The sequence below is a fragment of the Pteropus medius genome, unplaced genomic scaffold (genome assembly GCF_902729225.1).
Source record: "Pteropus medius unplaced genomic scaffold, Ma_sr-lr_union100, whole genome shotgun sequence".
Lineage (NCBI taxonomy): Eukaryota > Metazoa > Chordata > Mammalia > Chiroptera > Pteropodidae > Pteropus > Pteropus medius.
In genome coordinates, this window is record NW_024340692.1 from 4,472,206 (window position 1) to 4,494,933 (window position 22,728).

General features: G+C 33.0%; 2 protein-coding genes across 9 annotated transcripts in view; one reads left to right on the plus strand and one right to left on the minus strand.

Annotated features, from left to right (window-relative positions):
• The window catches only part of PSIP1 (PC4 and SRSF1 interacting protein 1), a 33,996-nt gene extending 24,665 nt beyond the window's left edge, over nucleotides 1-9,331 (plus strand). For 3 of the 6 annotated variants that reach the window (XM_039874332.1, XM_039874438.1, XM_039874354.1), the window contains 8 exons: nucleotides 440-668; nucleotides 1,541-1,659; nucleotides 4,342-4,397; nucleotides 5,001-5,071; nucleotides 5,276-5,377; nucleotides 5,496-5,709; nucleotides 6,825-6,930; nucleotides 7,726-9,331. In XM_039874332.1, the coding sequence (XP_039730266.1) occupies nucleotides 440-668; nucleotides 1,541-1,659; nucleotides 4,342-4,397; nucleotides 5,001-5,071; nucleotides 5,276-5,377; nucleotides 5,496-5,709; nucleotides 6,825-6,930; nucleotides 7,726-7,786 (958 nt within the window). In that variant the 3' untranslated portion in view covers nucleotides 7,787-9,331. Of the gene's footprint in view, nucleotides 1-439; nucleotides 669-1,540; nucleotides 1,660-2,927; nucleotides 3,599-4,341; nucleotides 4,398-5,000; nucleotides 5,072-5,275; nucleotides 5,378-5,495; nucleotides 5,710-6,824; nucleotides 6,931-7,725 lie in introns of those variants that run through there. The other 3 variants (XM_039874595.1, XM_039874576.1, XM_039874512.1) reach the window with 3 other exon arrangements.
• A 1,739-nt stretch (nucleotides 9,332-11,070) lies between these two features.
• The window catches only part of SNAPC3 (small nuclear RNA activating complex polypeptide 3), a 28,111-nt gene continuing 16,453 nt past the window's right edge, over nucleotides 11,071-22,728 (minus strand). Inside the window, exons 6-10 of one of the 3 annotated variants that reach the window (XR_005655366.1) lie at nucleotides 17,893-17,975; nucleotides 16,497-16,661; nucleotides 13,996-14,103; nucleotides 12,230-12,833; nucleotides 11,071-11,479 (exon numbers count right to left, since the gene is read on the minus strand). Coding sequence is in view for 2 of the 3 variants with exons in the window: in XM_039874669.1 (XP_039730603.1) it covers nucleotides 12,686-12,833; nucleotides 13,996-14,103; nucleotides 16,497-16,661; nucleotides 17,893-17,975 (504 nt within the window). In the remaining variant the exon portion in view is untranslated. Of the gene's footprint in view, nucleotides 11,480-12,032; nucleotides 12,834-13,995; nucleotides 14,104-16,496; nucleotides 16,662-17,892; nucleotides 17,976-22,728 lie in introns of those variants that run through there. The other 2 variants (XM_039874669.1, XM_039874723.1) reach the window with 2 other exon arrangements.

The following is a 22,728-nucleotide window of genomic DNA, read 5'->3' on the forward strand; positions in this document are numbered from 1 at the left end:
CAAACAAATTTATTAGATACAGACTGTAAATTCCATAAGGTTCAAGGATCTCAACTATCTTATATACTGCTATATCCCCAGAGTCAAGAAAATAGTACCTTGGCAAGTAAGATAATACTTGATATTTTTTTCAGTGATTGGGTCACATTACAAAAACTCTGGGAAACGGGGGGGGGAAGGAATCACTTTTCTATTACCCCAATGCTACTATAATTTTTGTATCTTCTAATTGATATTTAAAAGATGTTCTTTTACTTCTATGATTGGATGAAAAATACACTCCATTATATTTTACTTAAACATATTTAAAATTTGTCTTTAAATAAATTATAGCTTATTATCTGAAATACTTATTCTGTTGACTGGGAGAGTATGGTTGAATGACAAGTATTAATAATACATAAAAGTTCATTTTCCATTGTTGCACTCTCTAAAATAGGGTAACTGAAGAAGACAAAAGTAAGAAAAAAGGGCAAGAGGAAAAACAACCTAAAAAGCAGCTTAAAAAGGATGAAGAAGGCCAGAAGGAAGAAGATAAGCCAAGAAAAGAGCCAGATAAAAAAGAGGGGAAGAAAGAAACTGAATCAAAAAGGAAAAATTTAGCTAAAACGGGGGTCACATCAACCTCCGATTCTGAAGAGGAAGGAGATGATCAAGAGGGTGAAAAGGTAGAATGTTTATATCAAATAAAATATTCTAATTTTAGCTTACTATGTAATTCTTAATCTTATGAAACATTCAATATCTTTGTGAAAGTCTATAAATATGATTAAAAGTTAAACTGAATTTCTTTCCCTTTCTGAATTAGTTGTGTTAAAAAGCATATTTTAAACTTCCTTTTACATTCTAAATTTGTCTTAGCTTTTCAGAATTATGATATAGATGGATATTAAATGTAATATAATCAGCTTCTAATAACCCTACCTACATAGAAGAGGTAGGAAAGTAGAGATTAAGCCAAATGGGCTGTGACCAGTAGAGACATGTAAAAGAGGTGCATTTATATGTAGATTTTTATTATTTGCCCCAATGAAATTTGTATCACTCTTCAGGCCTATTTAATTGTACATTTTATCAGTGGTAATTTGAATGCCACTGTTGTTTAGGAATTTCATTAAAGCGGTGCATCTTTTTTCGTGTATAACCTTGGGGATCTAGAGACCCAGGTTGTATAGAACTGTTTATTTTTATGATTACTTAATACTTTAGAAGCCGAACAATTTTAATTGTGTAGGTTGAACAGTGTAGACTTGTTAGTAAACATGCACTGAACTCAAAGTCATAGCATAGAGGCAAATAGCCTAACATACATTCATCATTTTAAGCAAAAGACATCACTCTTATAGTATTGTAGAAAGTAGATTTTAATTCCCAAAATCATCAAGGAAAGGTTAAATTTAGATAGCAACAACATGCGTAATTCTGAGATTTCAAAAAAAAAAAGCAATTTAAGTACTAGTTTCTTCTCCCAAGACTGTAATCATAGACCACTAGTCACTGACTTTATATTTAACTAAATCCATCCTAATTCTCAAAACAGAAGAGAAAAGGTGGAAGAAACTTTCAGACTGCTCATAGAAGGAATATGCTGAAAGGCCAACATGAGAAAGAAGCAGCGGATAGAAAACGCAAGCAAGAGGAACAAATGGAAACTGAGCAGTAAGTATTTTTTTTTTATTCTAAATTTTGATTTCTTTTTTAAGCTAGCATGAAATTTTTAAACAAATGGCATCTCATTTTTTCATACCTTTGAAGCCTTTAAAGATGTGACTTTGTCCATATGTTAGGAAAAATCTTCAGTATATGATAATAATCATGTTTCAGGCTCCATTCTTAGTAAGAGGATGAAATTCACTGAGGGTATCACCCTGTGAATTTTTTTTTTAATTAAAGTGCAGATAAGATTTAACTGTTACTGGCTTTGTAGAAAATGTCCTCATCCTCTATATTATTTATTTGTGCAGTCTTAAGGACAGAATGATGATTAAGTATCAATGGAGAAAGAATAAAAGAAATATTCTTATTTGTTATATCAGCAGGCCTCCCCCAAAAGACCAGCAAAAAGAAAAGCACAGTCGGAAACCCAAGAAGCCAGTAAAAATAAATCTAAAGGCTGACAGGGTTTGCATTAGACGTGTGCAATATAAATCAAATTCAACGCTGATTTCTCTTAAGTTTTGATACCTGGAGACAATACTTAACCATGGGGAATTTCTTTCCCCTTTTATTCTATAAAATAATTTTATTGGAAGGAAAACAGCAATGGCAATGATGGCTAGGCTTCAGATGTTTATTACATTTGTTTTCTTGGTTATCTTTAGACTGTCACTTTTGAGTTTTCTCTGAAAAGCATTTCTTCCTTTGTGAAGCATCTTGTATTATTCTGATTAAACTTTGTTTTAGTGAGGAGGGATTTTAAAAACATGCTCTAGGTCACTAAGACAGACTTAATGACAATGAAATTCTTTAGAGTATTCTTAAATAATTCTGTACTTTTTCATTTTATAGTACATTCGTAAGCCAAGTCTTCACAAGTATAGCATTTGACTATCAGCTTTCTTAGTTTGGAGGGATATATAAGCAGTTTTAGCTGCTTGAGGGAGTAATTTAAAAACTTAGAAGTGTAGTACTTCCTCTAATCCTTTAGAATTTCTGTAAATATTAAAGTTAATTTTTCTTACTGTCCTTTTCCATCCTTTCACTGAAAAGTTGTTGGACTGTTTGTTCTTTTTAACTTTGTACTCTCCAGATTAAGAGAAAATTAGCCATTGCTTAGTAAATCTAGCCCAACCCTTCTTTAGTAATCCAAAGTTATCTTTATGTATTTCAATTTCTTTTTGAATGTCCTCCGAATGTAACTTTCTCAAATTCTAATATTTGTGTTTTCTTTCCCTCTCCTGTTATTACAAAACTTTGTACTTGGACAGTTTTGCTCTGTAAAGCATTTCAGATGCAGCTTGTGTGAAATGCATTATGCAAAATAAAGTTTATTGTATTGTATTCCCAGCCAAACAACATGTAATCTACAGTAATAAAAAATATATCTCATTTTGGGCTCAAAGCATTAATCCAGTTACTGAAAAGAAAATACAAGTGGAGCAAACAAGAGATGAAGATCTTGAGACAGACTCATTGGACTGAATTTCCCCCTCCCCCCTTTTGATGGAAGAATGTTCCAGATTCTCTAAGTTGAGGACTTCATTAATGGCATTATTACTGTGTTATGATTGTTAAAAAAAAAAAATTTCCTGTAAGGTACACACTACATACTAAGGTCGGCCATCATTCCTGTTAAGTTTTTTTCCAAGCTTAAAGTGAAGCTTTGTGTTTGAAAATTAGCATAAGCTCAGATGAAATGGTGGTTGTACATTATTTCGTTTAGAAAATATAAAAATTAATTTTGCTTTGAAGTTAGGTGTTAAATTGGAATAGCTATTATACCCCAGAGAATGGGGCAGTTGTGCCCTTTCCTTGACATTCCTTTGTTGTTCAATTCTTTAGAATCTTAATTGTTTTTTTAATCCTGAGAGATTAAACATAGCCTTGTTAAGAAAACAAAAATGAAACTGTAACCAAAATTTTAAAATAAAGTTTTTTTAAAAAAACAACTGATTTTTAGATATTTTTTTTGTTCTTGTCTATTTGAATTGGTTTATAATAAGGATCAAACTCTAAGCCAAGGTATTAGACATTAATAAGAATTCATTTTTAAATGGTTATTTTTGTAATTTACAGTAATATGGTACCTTTTCATTTGTGAAATGGTATGTAAATGTTAGTGAATATCACAAGTTTGATATATTGGCAGAAACATTTTTATGAGATAATATCTTTAAATAGCCTATTTAATGTTGAAACCAACTTCAAACCTCTCAGATTTATCTACCCTTTGGAGGTGTGGGAACAATTAAATCAGTCTATTTTGACATGTTACTTTTTAAAATAGGTGTGATGTAGAATTTATGAAATATTTGTAGGCATTCTCTTCCTGTTTGTCCACTGACCCTTGATATTGGTCTTGTAATAATACACTATTTATTGCTGGAAAAAAATTTCACCATGACTTAAAATTATTTTGTGATGGCACTGAAAAATTAGATTGTTAGATTATTTATTTTAGCATGTTTTTACAAGTTTTGAGTTTTGCTTATATTTATAGTAATTAATACTAATGCTGTGGCATTGCAGAGACCTAATAATTACAGTCAATTCCTTGTGATCTTGGCTACTGACTTATTATTTTAAAGAAAAAGATTTTAACTTTTACATAAGGGATTGTGAGCATTTGGTAATCAATCACAAGTTCCAATGTTTTGAAATATCTGTGTTAACATTTGATAGGCAGAATAAAGATGAAGGAAAGAAGCCAGAAGTTAAGAAAGTGGAGAAGAAGCGAGGTTAGTTATTTCACTTTCTAAGATATATACAATTATACATAGGAAGTTATACGCTCAATTTTTTATGTATAAGTTTTAAAATTTGTCATTTAGTTTTTAAATCCTACAAATACACTTCTTTCAAATTCTTAATGGAGTCTATATACATTGCATTGTATTATAAGAATAATCAGGTGAACATGCTAAGGGAAACATGTTTGTTATTAATTTAATGCTTATTATCTGATTAAGTCAAATTTTTTGTAACATGCCAAAAACTAGATGTCTTCCCATTTTTGACAAATCTGGTTTCAGAGATTTTTGTATTTTTTTGTTAAATGTGTAAGATGAAACAGATGCTTAAAAGACTGGACTAGAGGAGTATATTATTGGATACAGACTGCTTATTTTAGAAACATAGCTAGATGGTGATTTTTTGCTTATATAATGAATGCTACTTTCTTAAACCAGATACTAAAAATGGCAGAAAACTTCTTAGCAATGTAGGCAGATTACTAAGAACATTTTTAAAAACTGCCAAATCTATGCATTATACTTTGTTTATATAATACAGAAATACTGCTTTTGGAAAAACTATTTACTGTTTCACATTTTAATTTATAGAAACATCAATGGATTCTCGACTTCAAAGGATACATGCTGAAATAAAAAATTCACTCAAAATTGATAATCTTGTAAGTGTTTAATACCTCATTTAAAAATAGTGCTGCTTTTATAGCTTCATATTTTCTCACATGAGTTTATAAGTATAAATTTAAAGTAAAAGGCACCATTACTAGTTATTTTGTACTGCCTTTTGAGATTTTAAAAGTAATCTTTAGAAAGATTATATAGGTTGTGGTAATTAACAGTTATGAAATTACTGTTTTGTCATGAAGGATGTGAACAGATGTATTGAAGCCTTGGATGAACTTGCTTCACTTCAGGTAACAATGCAACAAGCTCAGAAACACACAGAGATGATTACAACACTGAAAAAAGTAAGTGATCTTGAGTCATGCAGATTTAAAAAATTTCTTCAAAACCATTTCATTAAAAAGTGACATTTTAAAAAACGAATTAGGAAAACAATCATGAATGTATATTTTGTTTTCTCAGATACGACGATTCAAAGTGAGTCAGATTATCATGGAAAAGTCTACAATGTTGTATAACAAGTTTAAGAACATGTTTTTGGTTGGTGAAGGAGATTCTGTAATCACACAAGTGCTGAATAAATCTCTGGCTGAACAAAGACAGCATGAGGAAGCAAATAAAACCAAAGATCAAGGGAAGAAAGGGCCAAACAAAAAGCTAGAAAAGGAACAAACAGGTATGTGATTAAAAATTATTTGTTGAGACTGCTTTTAAAAAATGTCTTTGATATATCTCTGTACATTAATGACATTAAATTAGTAGTAACATATTCGATCATCTGTTTTTCTTTTTCAAGTTTAAATAGTTAAATACTACTAGTATTTGCTATTATAATTGATTCTTAAACAATGTGGAGTTTAGGGGTACAACCTTTTGCATTTGAAAATCCACATATAACTTTTGACTCCCCCCCAAACTTAAAGTCAATTAACATATTTTATATATTATTATAATACTATATCAAAGTATGCTAGAGAAAAACGTTACTGAAATAAGGACAGTATTTATTGAAAAAGTCTACATATAAGTGGACCAGTACAATTCAAACCCATGTTATTTAAGGGTCAACTGTACTAGTGGTAGTTATTTTCTTTTCATTTAAATTAGGAACAAATTCTAACCTATATAAAAGTAGAAATGAACTTCCCATCAAATTTGTTCTGTGACACCCCTGAAGATTATTTTGAAGCAAATTCTAGATATGCCATTTAAACCATAAATGTTTTAGGATATATCTGTGATGTACTCTTAGAATTAGCAGCATTATCAATTTGCCCAATACCATGTTACTAAATGTTTTAGCAGCAGCTGCTTTAATGAAGAAACCAACATTCAAAAGGAGTTACTAGGGAATGATACTGGTCCTCTTAGAGATTTGTTAATGAAATAAGATTTACATGGACGCCCTCATTGTTTATTTAGTAATAGGGCACAAAATCATGTTAATTAGGAAATACTTTGACATTTTTTGTTCTAAAACACCAATAATGATAAATAAGAGATTTTACTTTTTCTAAGAACTAGAATAAATCATAATGCTCTAAAGAGTTGTGCCTCTTGTTAACAGTAACAAATGGAATAATCAGATTAATGATGTTTTCTATACCCATAAATATATTTAGTAACCCTGATTCTTATTGTGTGCCTCAGCTGCCATAAAGATTACAGTGTAATTTCAAATTACACTGAAACTTCAGGGCCATGTTTTCTTTTTGACTTTTGGATCTTTATAGAGGACATCATGAACTGTTAGAATCTCTTAACAGTTTTTCATTGGAATCCTTCCTAAAGGTTCAAAGACTCTAAATGGAGGATCTGATGCTCAAGACAGTAATCAACCACAGCATAATGGAGATAGCAATGAAGAAAGCAAAGACGAGGCCAGCAGTAAGAAAAAGTGAGGACATGTTTTAATGGGTCGTAATGTGTACTTTTTGTTTAATTTTTAAATCACAGTGCTGTTCCAAGGTTATTTGTAGTAAGGTATTATATTTTGATCACTCAGTTCCTGAATTCAGAAAGCAAGTTACAAATCAAAAAGATGTAGAAATTAAATTATAACTAATTTCACTGTATTCAAGGGAATAGAGCGAGGCAGGAATTTAGTTTTAAAAAATAATTTTTGGACTTCTTTCACTGATACTTTTAATAACGACTTAAAAGTCTATACTTTCTTGAATTTCGACAGGATAATAAAAAAAATTAGACCTAAATCACAGGCTAGTTTGTATTATAAATACCCACTCTAACTAGATATGGAACTGTAGTTACCAAGTCTTGGTTTGTTCCTCTGTATCTCAAGACTTGGAATCAAGCATCCCTTCTAATTCTGAAACTGAGAGAAATCTCATCTGTGTGATACTATCCCCTGTTTTCATTAAGGTTTGTACTATGTTGGTATCACAGGTGTGACATTCTTATGTTCTTAGAACTCATTTTAAAGCTGGATATGATGAGAAAAGGGCCTAAGCCGTGAATGCTTCCCTGAGTTATTCTGCTTAATCGCATATTATTTTGGGAAGAAGGCACAACATGGTAAAACAAAAATTTCAACCAAAAATAAGTCAAAAAGAATTTTAAATCTTTTGATTTAAAAAACAATGCCAGATTTAATGTCTTTTTTTTTCTCCTGAGGAAAAAAAATTCCCCTAATTCCAGTTATCACACCTTTTTCCTCCCCACTTTTCTTTAGGCCATCCAGCGAAGAGAGAGAGACTGAAATATCTCTGAAGGATTCTACGCTAGATAACTAGGTTAACATACCTGGAATATAAAGAATATTTGAGAAGTTTGTAATGGTTTTCATTTGAAATATTTAGACTGCTGAAAGTTTTAAATTTTTATAAGCATAGGTTTTGATGTTTAAAACTTGTTTTGAGGGAGAAAATCCTTTATCTTTGTTTAAAATAATTAAACATTGCTTAATTGTACTTGTGCAGTATTAACAGCTACATTATACAGTAAATGTGAGGGGAAAAATCCATTTAGGAAATGTTGAACTGCTTTTCCAGACATTGGTTGTAGCATATTTTCAATTAGTGTGTGTATGTTAATGTGTAATTGATAGTAGGGAAAAGTTACATTTTTAAAACTGCTACTTGTATAAACCTTTCCTCTTTTCCCAAATACCGTGAGTTTTGTGCAGTTTTTACAAATCTTGGATTTACCAAACTGTCTTTTCACTGTTTGTGGGTTTTGTAGAAGTTATGCATTTTTATGGTAGGTAAAATGTTACTTCTATATAAGTACTCACGCCCTTCTCTGATCTAAAGTTAACCTCAGTCTACCTTGTGCTACATTACCCTGCTGCTTTGTAACAATGTGTGGTCTGTATGCCTTTTTGTATAACTAGATATCCAACTGACATTGAACTGACAATTCTACAAGGTACAAAACTCATGTTAACTGTTGAAGGTAATGTAATTTTGTGGCTGGGAATTCAGTGAAGTCACATGACTTTTCCTGCAGAAAACAATGGGTGTATATAGGAATGATCTGTCTTAGGGTTCAGCCATCTAAGATCCTTTTCAGGCACTAGTAGCTGAAACTGAAAACTGAATGATAAAAGTTTATTTTTGAGACATTTCTGAATTTTTTAAAAAGTCACACTCATTAAGGAAGTCACTAAGCAATATTTTTTTAATTGGGAAACAATCCATGATGCTTATGCAGTAAATAAAAATAAATACTATATAAGGAAACTAACCTATTTGAAAACATGGCTATATCAGAAGGGAATTTTTATTTCTTTATCATACATGTGACAGGATTGCAAAAAGTGGAAACAGTGCTATGAGGCAATAGATAAAGGAGTACTTTTTGATAGTCTGTATATTCATATATATGGACTAAATTAGGGTGAACCAAGTTTAACACAAAATTTAAGGGTAACTTAACAAATAGCATTTCTAAGATATTTTGATTAGGTCAGTTGGTTTTTTAGTAGCTAAGACACTTCTCGTGTTTTGAAACTATGAATATGGGAAAAAGGCTTTTACTACAGTGTTTGCATGTGACATGCATTGTATGTTGTGACCTCTCGGATAATTGTTTTTATCAATAGATGGAAAGTTTGAATTATTTCAATAACTGGAGTTTTGCTTTTGAGAGGTCTTACAATGGAACTTAGGACCTACTATTTTGAGGGAATTTTTGCTATTTTATCTGTTTGGTCCTTAGTACAATTAAAATTTGGACAGATTTATTCTAGTTAAGCCATAAGTGTCAACATGTAAACTTGTTTTGATTAAAGAATTTTTCTATCAAACTTTACTAGTAAATTACTTCTTTGCTATTTATAAAAGTGTGTTGGAATTCTGGATTTCTTTCCAAGGGAGTAATTTCTTAGTTAACTTGGTAATAGAGATTATATTGTTTGGGGAGACAAGGAAACTAATAAGCTCAAAATGATGAAAATAAAATGGTATTTTTTTGTTCACCCTCCCTTTTTTTTTTGTGCGTGTGACCCAAGAAATCTATAAAGTTTTACCAAGAACCACAGAATATTCAGTTTCTGGAGATAAGTATGGGAGCACTCTGATAATCTGTCTGCTTGTATAGGCTGACCTTGTTTTAACCAGTTAATTTACGTGGTGTTAAAACACAGTAGTTGCTTTCTCTATCTTAACCCTCATATCAAGAAATTTTTCTCTTTGCCAGCAATTCACAGATAACTACCATAGTATGGTACTCTCAGAACTCTTAAGAAAAAGTCATAAAAGTCAAGAACTTTCAGGAACATTGGTTCAATTTAAATTGTGTATTTGGTCAAAACTCTACAGCTGAGTATGTCACTTAGTTGAGATAATTTAAATGAAATAGACTCCCTTCTCCACCAAAACCCCAAACCCCACTTTTTTGGTATGTATAAACAACTATTTCATTGCTGCTTTTTAAACCATTGAATAATGTTTAAAAGAAGTAAGTTATGCATTGCCCAGCAGAATCAATTGTTGGAAAATTTTCCCAGGTGCTTTGGAGAAAGTTCAGAAGTATCATCTGAATCAAAGAAACTAAATCAGACTTTATATATGTAAACAGCTTGACTGGAGTACCTTAAGCCTTATAATTACTATTATATCTGCTATTATATCCTGCCTGTGGTTTCAAATAGTAGGATACACTGTGGTGTACTCACACACACTTACCTGGTTGAAGATGTCAGGATGAGTTGGCTTATACAAGAGTAAAGGCTTTTACAGGGCTCTGTGAGGGCTTCACTAATAACTTAGTTTGTCCCATTGGCCAGAAAAAGGTTGATCTATTGGAAATAGCAAACCCATAATTACACCTTAAGAAATGAAGAAGCTGCTATATATAGGCAGAAATGTGTTTAAAATTGTGCTGTGTGATTCTTCAACCTTGGAGATGAAGAGATTGTGATGGGATTGTGAGAAAGATCAAATTATCATTAAAGGGAACTGAAGTCTGAAAAAGATGTTTAAGGAAATAGGTTTTGACTTTCTAGTGATTTTGTGCATTTCTATCCACTATTATATCAAAATGTAATTTGTTTTAATAGAGGATGTTGATTAATAGTTCATGACATTTTCATATCTGCTTTTCCTAATTAGGTAAAATATGTAATTTAACAGTAATGTTATGTTTAATATTGCATTCTGCAGCTATAGAATCCCGGATTTAAACATCATTTATGCCTACTTGAAAGTTAGGAGTTTCTTTTGGTGGAGACCTGTGTAACTCGTGCACGATACATTGGCAAATTCTGGGAGTAGCTTGGTTGGCCATTCCACTCTAGATTTCACCAGAAATGATAATAGATATCTGACCCTTTGTAATGTTGGTGGAAAAGTTAATCTTAAGGATAATATTCTCAATAAATGATAAAACAAGTATGTCAGTAGCAGTATTATTTTAACCAACAATCTTCATCCACTAAAGTGAATTGATTGGCACCGCACATGGATTAATGTTTCCATTACAGTTCCTTTTCTGGAATTTTCTGTTTTGAGAATGTAAAATGAAAATGAATAAAAGTAAAAAGACCCTTACATACTAATGTAAGACCTATAAGGAATGCAATTTAAAAATTAAGCATTTATTTTTACTTCTGAAACGTAGAGGAATTGAGTAAATTGTGAATTTCCAATAGAATTTTAAATCAATTCAATTTAGCATCCTTAGAAACAGAAATTTAAGCAATGACATAAAGCAGCTGTGGAGGGACCGCTTAGTTCTTTATATTGATCCTCTAGTGTACACTGATTGAATCAGTGGGTAAGAACGTAGCTAGACATACCAGAAACAGGTGCTTGTGTACACACCAAATTGGCTGTGTGGCATTTAAGTCCATAAAACATTTCACTGTCAGTCTTTTAAACACAGGCTTATAGGCTTCTAGGCTTCATCAGTTTTTTGATTTATGTGGTAAATGTCTGTTCTTACCCATCTAGGGAATGTGGAATTCAGGTGAATTTAAATATAACCTGGAAGAAAGTGAAATTTAAATAATACATTTAAAAATGAACCATTTTATAGCATTTCTATAAGTCTTAAACAGAAATACAGAATTAAATTTTTCACCAAAAAAGTTTTCCAGAAAACATTTCAGTATACATAAGCTACAATACTCCCTGATGCTCTCTAGACCTTGAAATTTTATAGTTGTGCTTTGGCCCAGAATAAGACAATAAATAGGATCACCATAGTAAGGGAGCCAAAGAATGAAGAGCTGGGCCAGAAAAACTTTAGTGGTGTTTTTTGTTTTTGTTTTTGTTGTGCTTTGGCCCAGAATAAGACAATAAATAGGATCACCATAGTAAGGGAGCCAAAGAATGAAGAGCTGGGCCAGAAAAACTTTAGTGGTGTTTTTTGTTTTTGTTTTTGTTTTTTTTTTTTTTGCATTTAGAATACTGGATATAATTGCCCAAGAATAAGTGAGCCAGAGCTAGCTAGCAATTCATAGGATCTTGATTTCCCATATCTCCCTGGTTATATTTTGATTTACAAAAAGTCAAGAAATGAAGCTTCAATTAAATGTTACTTCTGTAAAGATGAGTGTATTTCCAAGATCATCTTACATTCATTATGCAGTGAGTCTCATTAAAATGTTTAGTGCCTCGTTTCTACCAAAACATAAGAGCTCACTGTGAGATTAAATTACATAATAGCTATTAATATTTATTAAATCTACTTTTCTTGGACTCATTTTTATTAGATATTTGAAAGATCTTTACCTTGGAAGCCTCATGGTACATGGTGTAGCTCACATTCTTCAAAGAATTTTCAATACACTTCCAGTGCTTGATGTATCAGTAACTGAATTTTGCTAATAATCATTAGCAAAAATCATTCTGGACACAAGGAATAGGCAAGCCAAAGACTGGGAGAAAATCAGAATACATGTACCTCACAAAGGATTTGTATTCAGACTATAAAAGCACTCTACAACTCAGATAAACAACATACTTAAAAATGGGCTAAAAGCACTACATAAAGATTATACTTCAAAATAATATATTTCTAATCATTTAAATACAATCACGTTACTTTGTAAGAAAATGTGTGATTTGAATTCAGGGAAACGGTGAAATAACTTTTAGTTGTTCAGATTTGACCCTGGTCCTCTGGCATTTCTTGGAAATAAAGTAACCATCCAAGAGGACAGTTATTTCACTTTTTGTTGCTGGTTATTAATTAAAGGTTCCAGGATCAACATAAGGATAAGCAAGGAATTCCCCCAGTTTGTTGCCTTCTGAATCATAGTGGAGCATTCGGAAGCAAACATCACAAAAGAAACATGGGTCCTCTGGTGCAAAACTGTCATTGTTCGTCACCCATCTGTAGTTCAAAAAAAAAAAAGGTGTACATCATTACAGTTAACTTTCTCAAACTTTAACATGCTGAAAGTTGTAAACATTTCCACTATTGCCTTCTCATTCTAATGTTATAATCCTTTGTATGGTTATATGTATATTATATGTATATAATTCACACAGATATATCACTCAATTCAAGGCAAAAGGGCAACTAACAAACACTGCAGAATGCTGTTTCTTTGAAAGACTTCTCCTTAAAGGTAAGTAGATTATAAACCTATACTTGAAAGCATCATACACTTGCCATGGCATAGCTACCCTCCAACTAATTCAATATGAACAATCATTTTCTTCTAAAAGGCCATCTTGAAAAACCATAATAAATTAGATGCTATAGACCGGATAAACTTTTTGCTTAATTTATCTAACTGGTAAATTAGTACTGGTTAATTTGAAAACTCCAGCTGTTTTACTTGGCATTCAGGATAAAATGTTAGAGTATATACTAATGAGAAATACGGGCAACATTATTCAACTGAGATTTTGTTTTTTTGACCTGAGATGTTTGGTCACAGATGAAAATAACATTTTCCAGTTTATCTGAATTCTGCATCTCATGGAATGTTTTAACATTCTCTGATTTCCATTTTGATTTGATAACTGATTTATGTTTTCCTACTCATCATTAAGAAAATATATTGTGGGGAACCCAAAACAAACTGATGAGACTAAATTCTTCCCTTTTCCTCTGAATAGTTTTTTGACTCTGATCTGCAGTTAAACACAATCTAAACATGCAGAATCGCAAAGAAAAATTTTATAAAACCATATTTTGACCATTATATGTGAGATGCTGTGTTTTTTCTTTGAGAACTTGTAGATGAAGCTGATTTTGTAAACTAGACAAGAGGCAGAAAGAATGTGTGGCTCCCTGATGACACTGAGCATTGTAACCAGCCTAAAGTCTGACCTATACCTGGACTTCCACGATACGTGATGATTCATTTCCTTATTGTTTAAAAATAAGGTGGTAATGTACTGAACTAATGATCTGCAGCACTTCTCTACTAGATAAAACTCCACATATTGTTTGTACCCCAAAGTATAAGTCCTCATGTTCAAAATAGAAAAGAAACGAAATGCCAAAAACAAATACCTCTCAAAAAAATACAGGTATCACCTACCTGGCTGTGTACATTTTACAAACAAAACATTTTCTGGTCCATAGCCAGTGCTTCTTGATAAGAAGGGGGTAAAGTGTCCTATCCAAGCAGTCATCACGATGCACAAGTCTTTTGTACATGAGAAAATAAAAATATTAAAGTGTAAATTTTTGTGATATGTAAATCAAATATATCTGTACCTCGACATTAACACAGTAGGCATATTTTTCAATTTTTTTCTTAAAAAAGATTTAGGTATAAACTGACTTGTTACAACAGGTTTGATAAAACTTGTGTTCCACAAAACCACCCCAAAAAACATTTTGGACCAAACAATGTTTTCTTTCCTATGAAACATTCCAAATCTCTTCATGGTGATGCGTACCATTACTAAGGGAGACATTGTATATGACATTTCTTGAATGTATTCCGGCAGAGAATCCTTGCTTTTTACTCCTTAGTACCTTTTTATGGAACAAAGTTTGAGTAACTTATTTATCCTATTTTATCTAGCTATTCTACCTAGATTAATGGGTTATGTGTTACAACATGGCTCTTGTTTACTGTCTCCTTAATTAAAATCCATATCTGGCTCCTGGTATAATGTGAATTGGTAGGACTTTAGTTTTAGGTGTCAAAATTAAGAATTTCAAGTGAAAGTCAATCTCCACTATGCCACTGATCAGCTGAGTGGGTTTAGGTAAAATCCTTTAACCATGTTGGACCTCAGATTCTTCTGAAAAATGAAGGGACTGCACAAGAGTACTCTAAAGGTCCCTCACAATTCTAAAATTTGATTTTTTTTTCTGTAAGGAGGGGTAGCAGTTTATCAACATCAGAAAATGATTAATACACTTTTAACAGTTTACCAACTATTAAAATGGCACTGAATGAAATCCACCTGTGAGAAAAATGACCTGCGAGAGAAAAATGACTTGTAGTCTAAATTACAAGTTTCCTTGTGTTTAAGGAATGACTAAAGTAAAATCAGAAAAGTGGATTGTCTTCCATCTTACACTTATTATTCTGAGACACATTCCCCCTCATCTGAGTGGAAGAGCAAGCTTAGTAAAATTTAAAGAACACATAATCAAAAAAATAAATATATAATTTTGAAAGTCATATAAATCTATACGGTTTATGAGCTCTCCTGGCTCTTGCTTCAGAAATTCTCCCATGGGGCAACTGATTTACATTCTTAACTATTTCTTTTTAATTTAGCTCCTCAACATCCCTCTATAGAACTACTATAACTTTGGTTACATATTTAATGTTTGAATTATGAGGAGTTTGAATTATTACCACGTAAGCCACATAATTGACTATAGGTTCCTTTTACTGTGTAGCATTTTGTTTTCTATTTTCTAGCTAATTCTCTCATGTTTGCATTTGCTTAGCTTTCAATGTACCCATTACTAATTCAGTTCCCTGTTTTCTGACAGAAAAGTAAAAGTACTCTCTATATGGTATGCACCGTATACCATATAGGAGGTCTTGCAGCTCTAGACACCCTTTCCAAGTCCTCCGTCCTGCTCCAGTCTCTGGACTAAGTTGTTCTCCAGGTCTATTATACAGCCATCGTTCTGGGATTTCCCTTTCCCATCATTCTGAGAGTTCCTTTTATGTCTTATATCTATTCTGATTTGCATTCCATATTTTTCTTTTTCAAGGTTTAGTCTTTGTGTGAAGTACTTCCTCTGGTAGCTTCCTGAGTTATCAGTGCATGGGAGGTAAATTTTTGGAGACTGGTCACTAAAACCCCCAAAAAGAAGCAGGGACTTTCTGAAAGTATTAGTTTCTATTACTGGTATAATAAATACATGGGTATATAATTGCTGCCTCTACCCCATCCCCCCCCGAAAAACTTAAAAATGGTCTCTCAAAAGAAATCAAACCAGGGATAGAGCAGGGCTTATTCCTATATATTAGTCCTTCAAAATCTGAGATTTCCTAAATAAGGAAATGAATAGTCTTTTTCATGAGGAAGAAAGAAGATACCAGCTACACAAAATTTATAACTTTTTTTAAAATCCCATTTTAGACTACCTTAGTCCTTTCTACTTTAAATCTTTATCAAAGCATTAAGACTTCACATTTGTCAAATGTTAAAATTACTCTTCTCTTCTCCTAGTTCCCTTTTATCTCCTTAAAAATTTTGGCAAAAGATAAGAAACCTAGAAATATTGCTGCAAATTTGCAGAGGGCCTATATGATATACAGAGTGGATGACTGTTACCTGAATAATAGCTAATATACAAATGGTGATACTTTAAAAAGTATTTATAGATTTTAATGCTTTAATAAACAGTATTTATTATAGGTTTTCCAAAAAATAAACAATAAAAGATGAGAAGCTGGTGATTGCACAGAAAGCATTTAGTTTTGCTGTTCTCAAGCCAAGCTGCAGGGATACTTATTTTTATTCTTTTAATTTAAAATTTAAAAAAGACCTACTTGTGCTTTCATACTGTGAAATAAAGAAAAGGAAAACAGAATAAAATGTTCTGAGCGCTGTCACTTACCTTATGTCGGTAATGACAACAACATGTTCACAGTCTCCCTGGTGACAGTATAAGTAGGGAAAACCCAGTTTAATATACAAGTCATTGAATGTGAAATCTTCCATTTTAGCAGTCTGAAACTTTCCATAGCCTCTATCATGGGACTCTGACCACTCAATGATAGTTCTGAGGAGAGAAAAAGGCAAGGAGGGATATATCACTGCTCCACAAAAAACTAAAAATGACAGAAAACAGTTTGTGATTGCAGTATTTCACAAAACCTGGCTCTCCCAATTAACTGGGCAGTTGCCATCTTGATGAAAATCATACTGGTTGGTACATGTTGGAATTAGGAATTCTAAATTTCTATTCATCAGAGCAGCAGTTCTCAAATATGGTTCTTGAGACTCCACAGGGGTTTGTGAGGTCAAAATTATTTTTACAATAATCCTAAAACGTCATTTGCCCTTTCAGCTCTATTCTCTCACAAATGACTAGTTTTCTGGAGGCTATGTGACATGTGTTATCACTTTAGATTAAATGGAAAATGTAAAACAATGCCATTCTTTTGTTTTGCTTTGGAAAACAGTTATTTTTCATAAAAATGTTATTAATGTTAGCATGTAATGGGATTATTTAAATTTGTTAATGTTTAAAATATTTCTTAGTTTCAATTGCTAATATGGTAAATATTGATAGCTATTACATAAACAAAAGCTTTGGAGTCCAATTATTTGCAATATAAAGGAGTGCTAAGACTGACAAGTTTGAGAACTGCCACATTAGAATAGATACAAATGGCTGTAATAAAAGAGAATTTATTAAACATTCAGAAAAAAAAATATATATATATATACATACTCTAGCTTCTAGGACACTGATAAGAAAAGTATGGTCTAATTAACATGATATTAGATATAGACTTAAGCAACCATATATATCACCTAGGGCAAATAGCAGTATACACTGGACAAGCAGAAAAACAAAGATTAATTTATTGTTATCACCTAATAATTAGAACAGATATTAAAATATTTAAGTGAGAGTTCACTGTTTTTTAGATGTATCTAAGGCCTAATACAAGATTTACTCTAATTTCTAAAATAGTAGATAATACATTTAAAAAACAATTCTAGACAGCTGGCAAAGATCTTAAAATGGTCTATGTATGTTTCTGGTAGGAAATTTTTCTTGGAGTAAAAAAGTTTTGATTAACTTACTAGTACCCAGACTAACAAGATGAAATAACTTTGAAAATATTTTAATTGAGAGAATTTTTGACCCCAAACAAAAAAAACCTAGCAAAGTAATTTCTTGGTAAAGATCTTTAAGAGACCAATAATAGGATTTGTAAAGATAACACCATTTTGAGAACCAGAACTAGGAAAGACTTTGAAAAGATTTTTGGAAACTATACCTGCTCAAATCTCTGCACTCAGGGTATCTTTTATCATTGTAAAATGTTCCTTCAAAATAAAAGAAGGCTGATTTGTATAGATCCTACGAGAAAACAGATAGTATTGAAAGTCTACTATTAACAATTATGATATTGCTCTAAGAATTCAAAATTGGTATGTCATAAAAACACACTAATCTGTTTAACAGTAACTTCCGAATATGGTGTTTCCCCAGTGATGATAACAATGATTGTGGAGTTATGTTTATCTGTCGTTTAAAAAATATTTTCAATGAAGTATCACAGCACTTACACAACTTGTCTGAACCCTTAGGTTTCTTAACTTTCAGTCTACCAGACTTTCTATCAGAGTGGTGTCTCTTAACCCTAACTGCATAACAGAATCACAAAAACATCAAAGACCAAGTCTCACTTCAGATACATTAAAAAATGAAAGTCTGTGAGGATGTGGCCCAGGTACCAGTGTTTTCCCAAGCTCCCCAGGAGATTAAAATGTACAAGCAGCATTGAGAACCACTGTTAGACTTGTCTTTTGCTGTAGGCTTAGACTCCGGGGTGAGGGTAAGAAGACCTGTGTTCCTTTTTCCTTAATCTATACCTCCTCCTCAGACCTCAGTTTCCGCACCTGTAAAAGCAGAGTAATATCCAGCATTCTATCTTACAGGATTGTGATGAGAATCAAAAGCAGATTATGAACTATTAAAGATATATAAACTTCAGGTATTAAAGCAATTTTACCTTAAGATAACCTAATTTCTCTGCTGCTTCTTTAAATTCTATTTTTCTTTCTTATCTTCATTTCCCTATTTACAGATCATCTGGTGTTGGTGTCAGACACCCTTATTAGATTCTTTCTCCTTGGACCACTCGCTACATCGCCCTGACTCTCTGTTTCATGTAAAATATGAGTAAAGTATTACCTTTTCCCTAGGTGGCCTCAGAGGTAAAAGGATATAATGTACTATATAATGCCATGTCTAGCTGCTGTTAACACAAAATCTGCCACTTAATATACATCTAAACTCTCAAAGAAGTAAGCTAGGGTCCAAAGTAAAGGTTCTGAAAAAATGACTATTGCCTTATTTTGGAAACAAAAATAAAGTTTAGTGTATATAAAATTTTGTTCATTACAAAATGTTCCTATAGAACTTCATTTCAAGTGATTTAGGTACATAAGGGCTCAGAGTCATCACTGCAAAACTTAGTGCCTGTTCACCAAGTAAATAAAAGGGTCGAGAAAGAGGTCTCAAGCCAGGTATAATGCCAATATGGCAAAAAAAGAACATGGGGCTTTGAAGGCTAGTTGACAAGCGTCTGAATTCAGCCTCCACCGGTGCTTACTGAACATGGGCAACTCATGACAATGCTCTGACCCGTCTTTTTCTTACCTGTAAAATAGTGATAATTCTTTCTAAAGATAGTATATTATACATCTAGCATATGGTAAGCACTCAATAATCAGAGGATATTATTTTACTAGATGGAAGAAGCAGAAACAATAACAGATGTGTAAACATTTTAAAATAAGACATTGGGTCATCTAGCCCCCTGCTGAGAAAATTGCTGAAGGCATCAGTACTGATGTACAAGCAATAAACCAACCAAGGCTGGTTAAAAACACCTCCCAGAGTTGCTGAAACTAAAGCTGATTTCTAGATCTGACACAAAATCACTGTGAGTACTGATGACAGTTGGAATGAAAAAGATGAATTCAGATTTTTCTTATTAAATTGATCTTATAAATTTTACAGTGACACCTTTTGCTGGTAGGGTTGAAAAACAAGAAGACTGCTTCTCCTTTAAAAGAAGAATCACTTATTTTCTGGTCTGCATACAGCCTTGAATATATCCACTTGTTTCTCTTTAATATTTATCTCCAAGAGCATCAACATGGCAAACCTGAAGAACCCAAATATCTTGAAACCATTTCAACCTAACTCAAAAACTATGTAAGTGAAATTTATGTGAGTCATGATGCTGGTCTCATGCCAGTCATCAAGAAGGCCAGAATATCGCCAGCCTTAGGGGGGCACAGAGAGACATACAAATAGTAATAGCATATTATTATAAGCACTCTAATGGACAAATGAAATGGTGCCAGAGTGGCAAAGACAGGACAGTCAGGAAAAATTTTATATAACAAATGAGTTTTCAGCTGGGTTTGAAAACTCCCAGCTGGATGGAGGGAGGGTAAGGGCTTCCTACCATCTTCAAACACTCAGAGGCACAAAAAAGTATGGTATGCTTAAGATAAACACATTCATTGTTGAAGCACAAGGTATCTAAGTAGGGGGTGAACAGTATGGAAAGTTAATATTGGAATTATCATTACAAAAGGCCTTATATGTCAGCCTAAGAAGTCAGATTATAGGCAATACAGACCCACTGAGATTTTTAGATCAGAGAATGACAGGATCAATTTCTTTTTAAATATTTTATTTTTTGAAGAAGAGTTTTAGGTTTACAACAAAATTGAGAGGTAGGTACAGAGACTTCCCATATACTCCCTGCCCCTACACATGCACAGACTCTCTCCATTATCAACATCATTCACCAGAATAGTACATTTGTTACCAAGGATGAACGCGCAATGACCCATCATTATAATCACCCAACGTCCACAGGATTCACTCTGGGTGTTTGATTTGATTTTGAAAGGCAGCTTGAGTACCATATATAGGAAAGTCTAAAGATGGGAAGACCCGTTAGGAAGTCCCTAAATAAAATATATGGCAATGGAAAAAAAGAGTCTGGAGCTATCATGGCAGAATAAACAGGAATGAAAAGGGAGTTTCAGCTGAAGAAAAAAGGAGACAGTAAAATAATGAGTTTAATTTTAATTTAAACATTGAGCTTGAGTTATCTGTGGTTCATTCATTTAGTTAACAACTATTTGGGCACTTCCTTTGTGCCACACATCATCAGAGGAATAAAGATATATATATCACTGAACAAATCAAAGTCCCTACCCTGATAGAGTTTATATTCAAGTTAAGGAAGACATACAAATACATGATGTGGGTAGTGATGAGAACAATTAAGAAAAATACAGCATGACAGGGGAAGAGAATACTAATCTGGATGCTGTAGGAAAAGACCTCTCTGTCAAGGTGACATCTGAGACCAGGAAGAAACAAAGGAGTGAGCATCTAAACATCTGGGTGAAAACATTCTAGGCTGAAGGAATAGAAGATACAAAGGCTCTGAGCAGGAGGAGCCTGCTTGGTATATGTAAGAAACAACAAGAATGACAGTGTGGTTCAAAGGCGACAATTGAGTGAGTTGTTAGGATATGAAGTTGAGAGGCAGAAAGGAACAGATAATGGACTATTTGTATACCATAATAAGAACTTTGTTTTTATTCTAGATGTAAGCAGAAGCATCTGCAGATCTAATACTTTAAAAATGTCATTCTGGCTAGCACAGAGGATAAAAGAAGTATAGAGGTGGGGGCAAGAAAGCCTGTCAATAGGCTACTGTAGCAGTCCGGGCAAGAGATGATGGTGCCTGTAAAGGATTAAAGTATGGGCAGATCCTGAATATATTCTGAAAGTAGAACGAAAGCACTTGATAAGTAACCCAGTACAAAATGTGCATATGGGAACACTAGGTAAGGTACAGGTTTGAAGGAGAAGAGAGATCTAGAGTTTGATTTTGAACATATTAAGTTTGAGATGCCTATTAGACATCTGATAAAAAGTATCAAGGAGGCTGCTGGATGTATGTCTGAAGTTCAGAGAATACGTTGAGATTGTAGATATAAATCTGGGAATCCCAGTATCTATAGCTATGACTATCTGAATGAGACCACCCAGAGAGAATACACAGAGGAGAGGTCTGAGGATGGACTCATGTGGCTTAATAACATTTATAAGTCAGGAAGATGAGAAACATCCAGCAAAGGAATTAAAACTCAATTTTCTTCAGACAGGGAGAAAATCAGGTGGGAGTAATACTCTAAAAGCCAAGTAAAGAAAGTGTTTCAAAGAAGAAGGAATGTTTGTTTGTGTCACGTAATGATGAGAAATCGATTAGGTGAGAACTAAGAGTCTATGGTGGCATCAAATAAAAGTGATTTTGGTGGAATGGTGGGGAACGAAAAGGAGTTCAAGACAAAATGGGAGGAGAAAAAGAGAAACAATGAATTTAGATTCTATTATTAACTCATTAATTCGAGTCAGTTTGCTGAGAAGGAAGCAGAAAGTTGAGGTGGTAGCTAGAGGAAGACACACTGTCAAGAAGAGGTTTTAGGGTGGGAGATATTACAATACATCTGTTTTCTGATGGGAGAGCCAACTGAATGGAGAGAAAACACTGATAATACAGAGGCAACAGGGAATAATTACAAGAATAAAGTCCTTGCTTATGCAGTCAAGGATGGAATCCAGTGGACTTATAGACTGGCCTCAGATAGCAGCCCATTTATTCCATCCATTGTTAACAGGTGGAAAAGGCAGGGTGCATAGGCAGATGGGTAAATGTGGGCGAGAGATGATGGACAATTCCTTTCCGATAACTTTATTTTCTCAGTGATGTAAATAGCAAGGTTTCCAACTGAAGGTAAGCCAGGAGGAAAAGATGCTGACAGTTTTATAAGGAATAAAACAGTTGCCTTGAAAAGTGGCAGAGTGAATCAACTACAGAAATGCAGTAAAAATGCCAGGCAGCACTGAGGCTAAGTGGAAATGTCCAGTAGGCACTTAAAATAATGGTCTGGAAATCAGGAGAGATGTGGCTACAGAGAGATTAACAACAACTGGAGTATGCTTAAAACTATGAAAATTCAGGGAAAGATCGGGGTAAGAATTTAGAATAAGAACAACTAAGATGAAACGA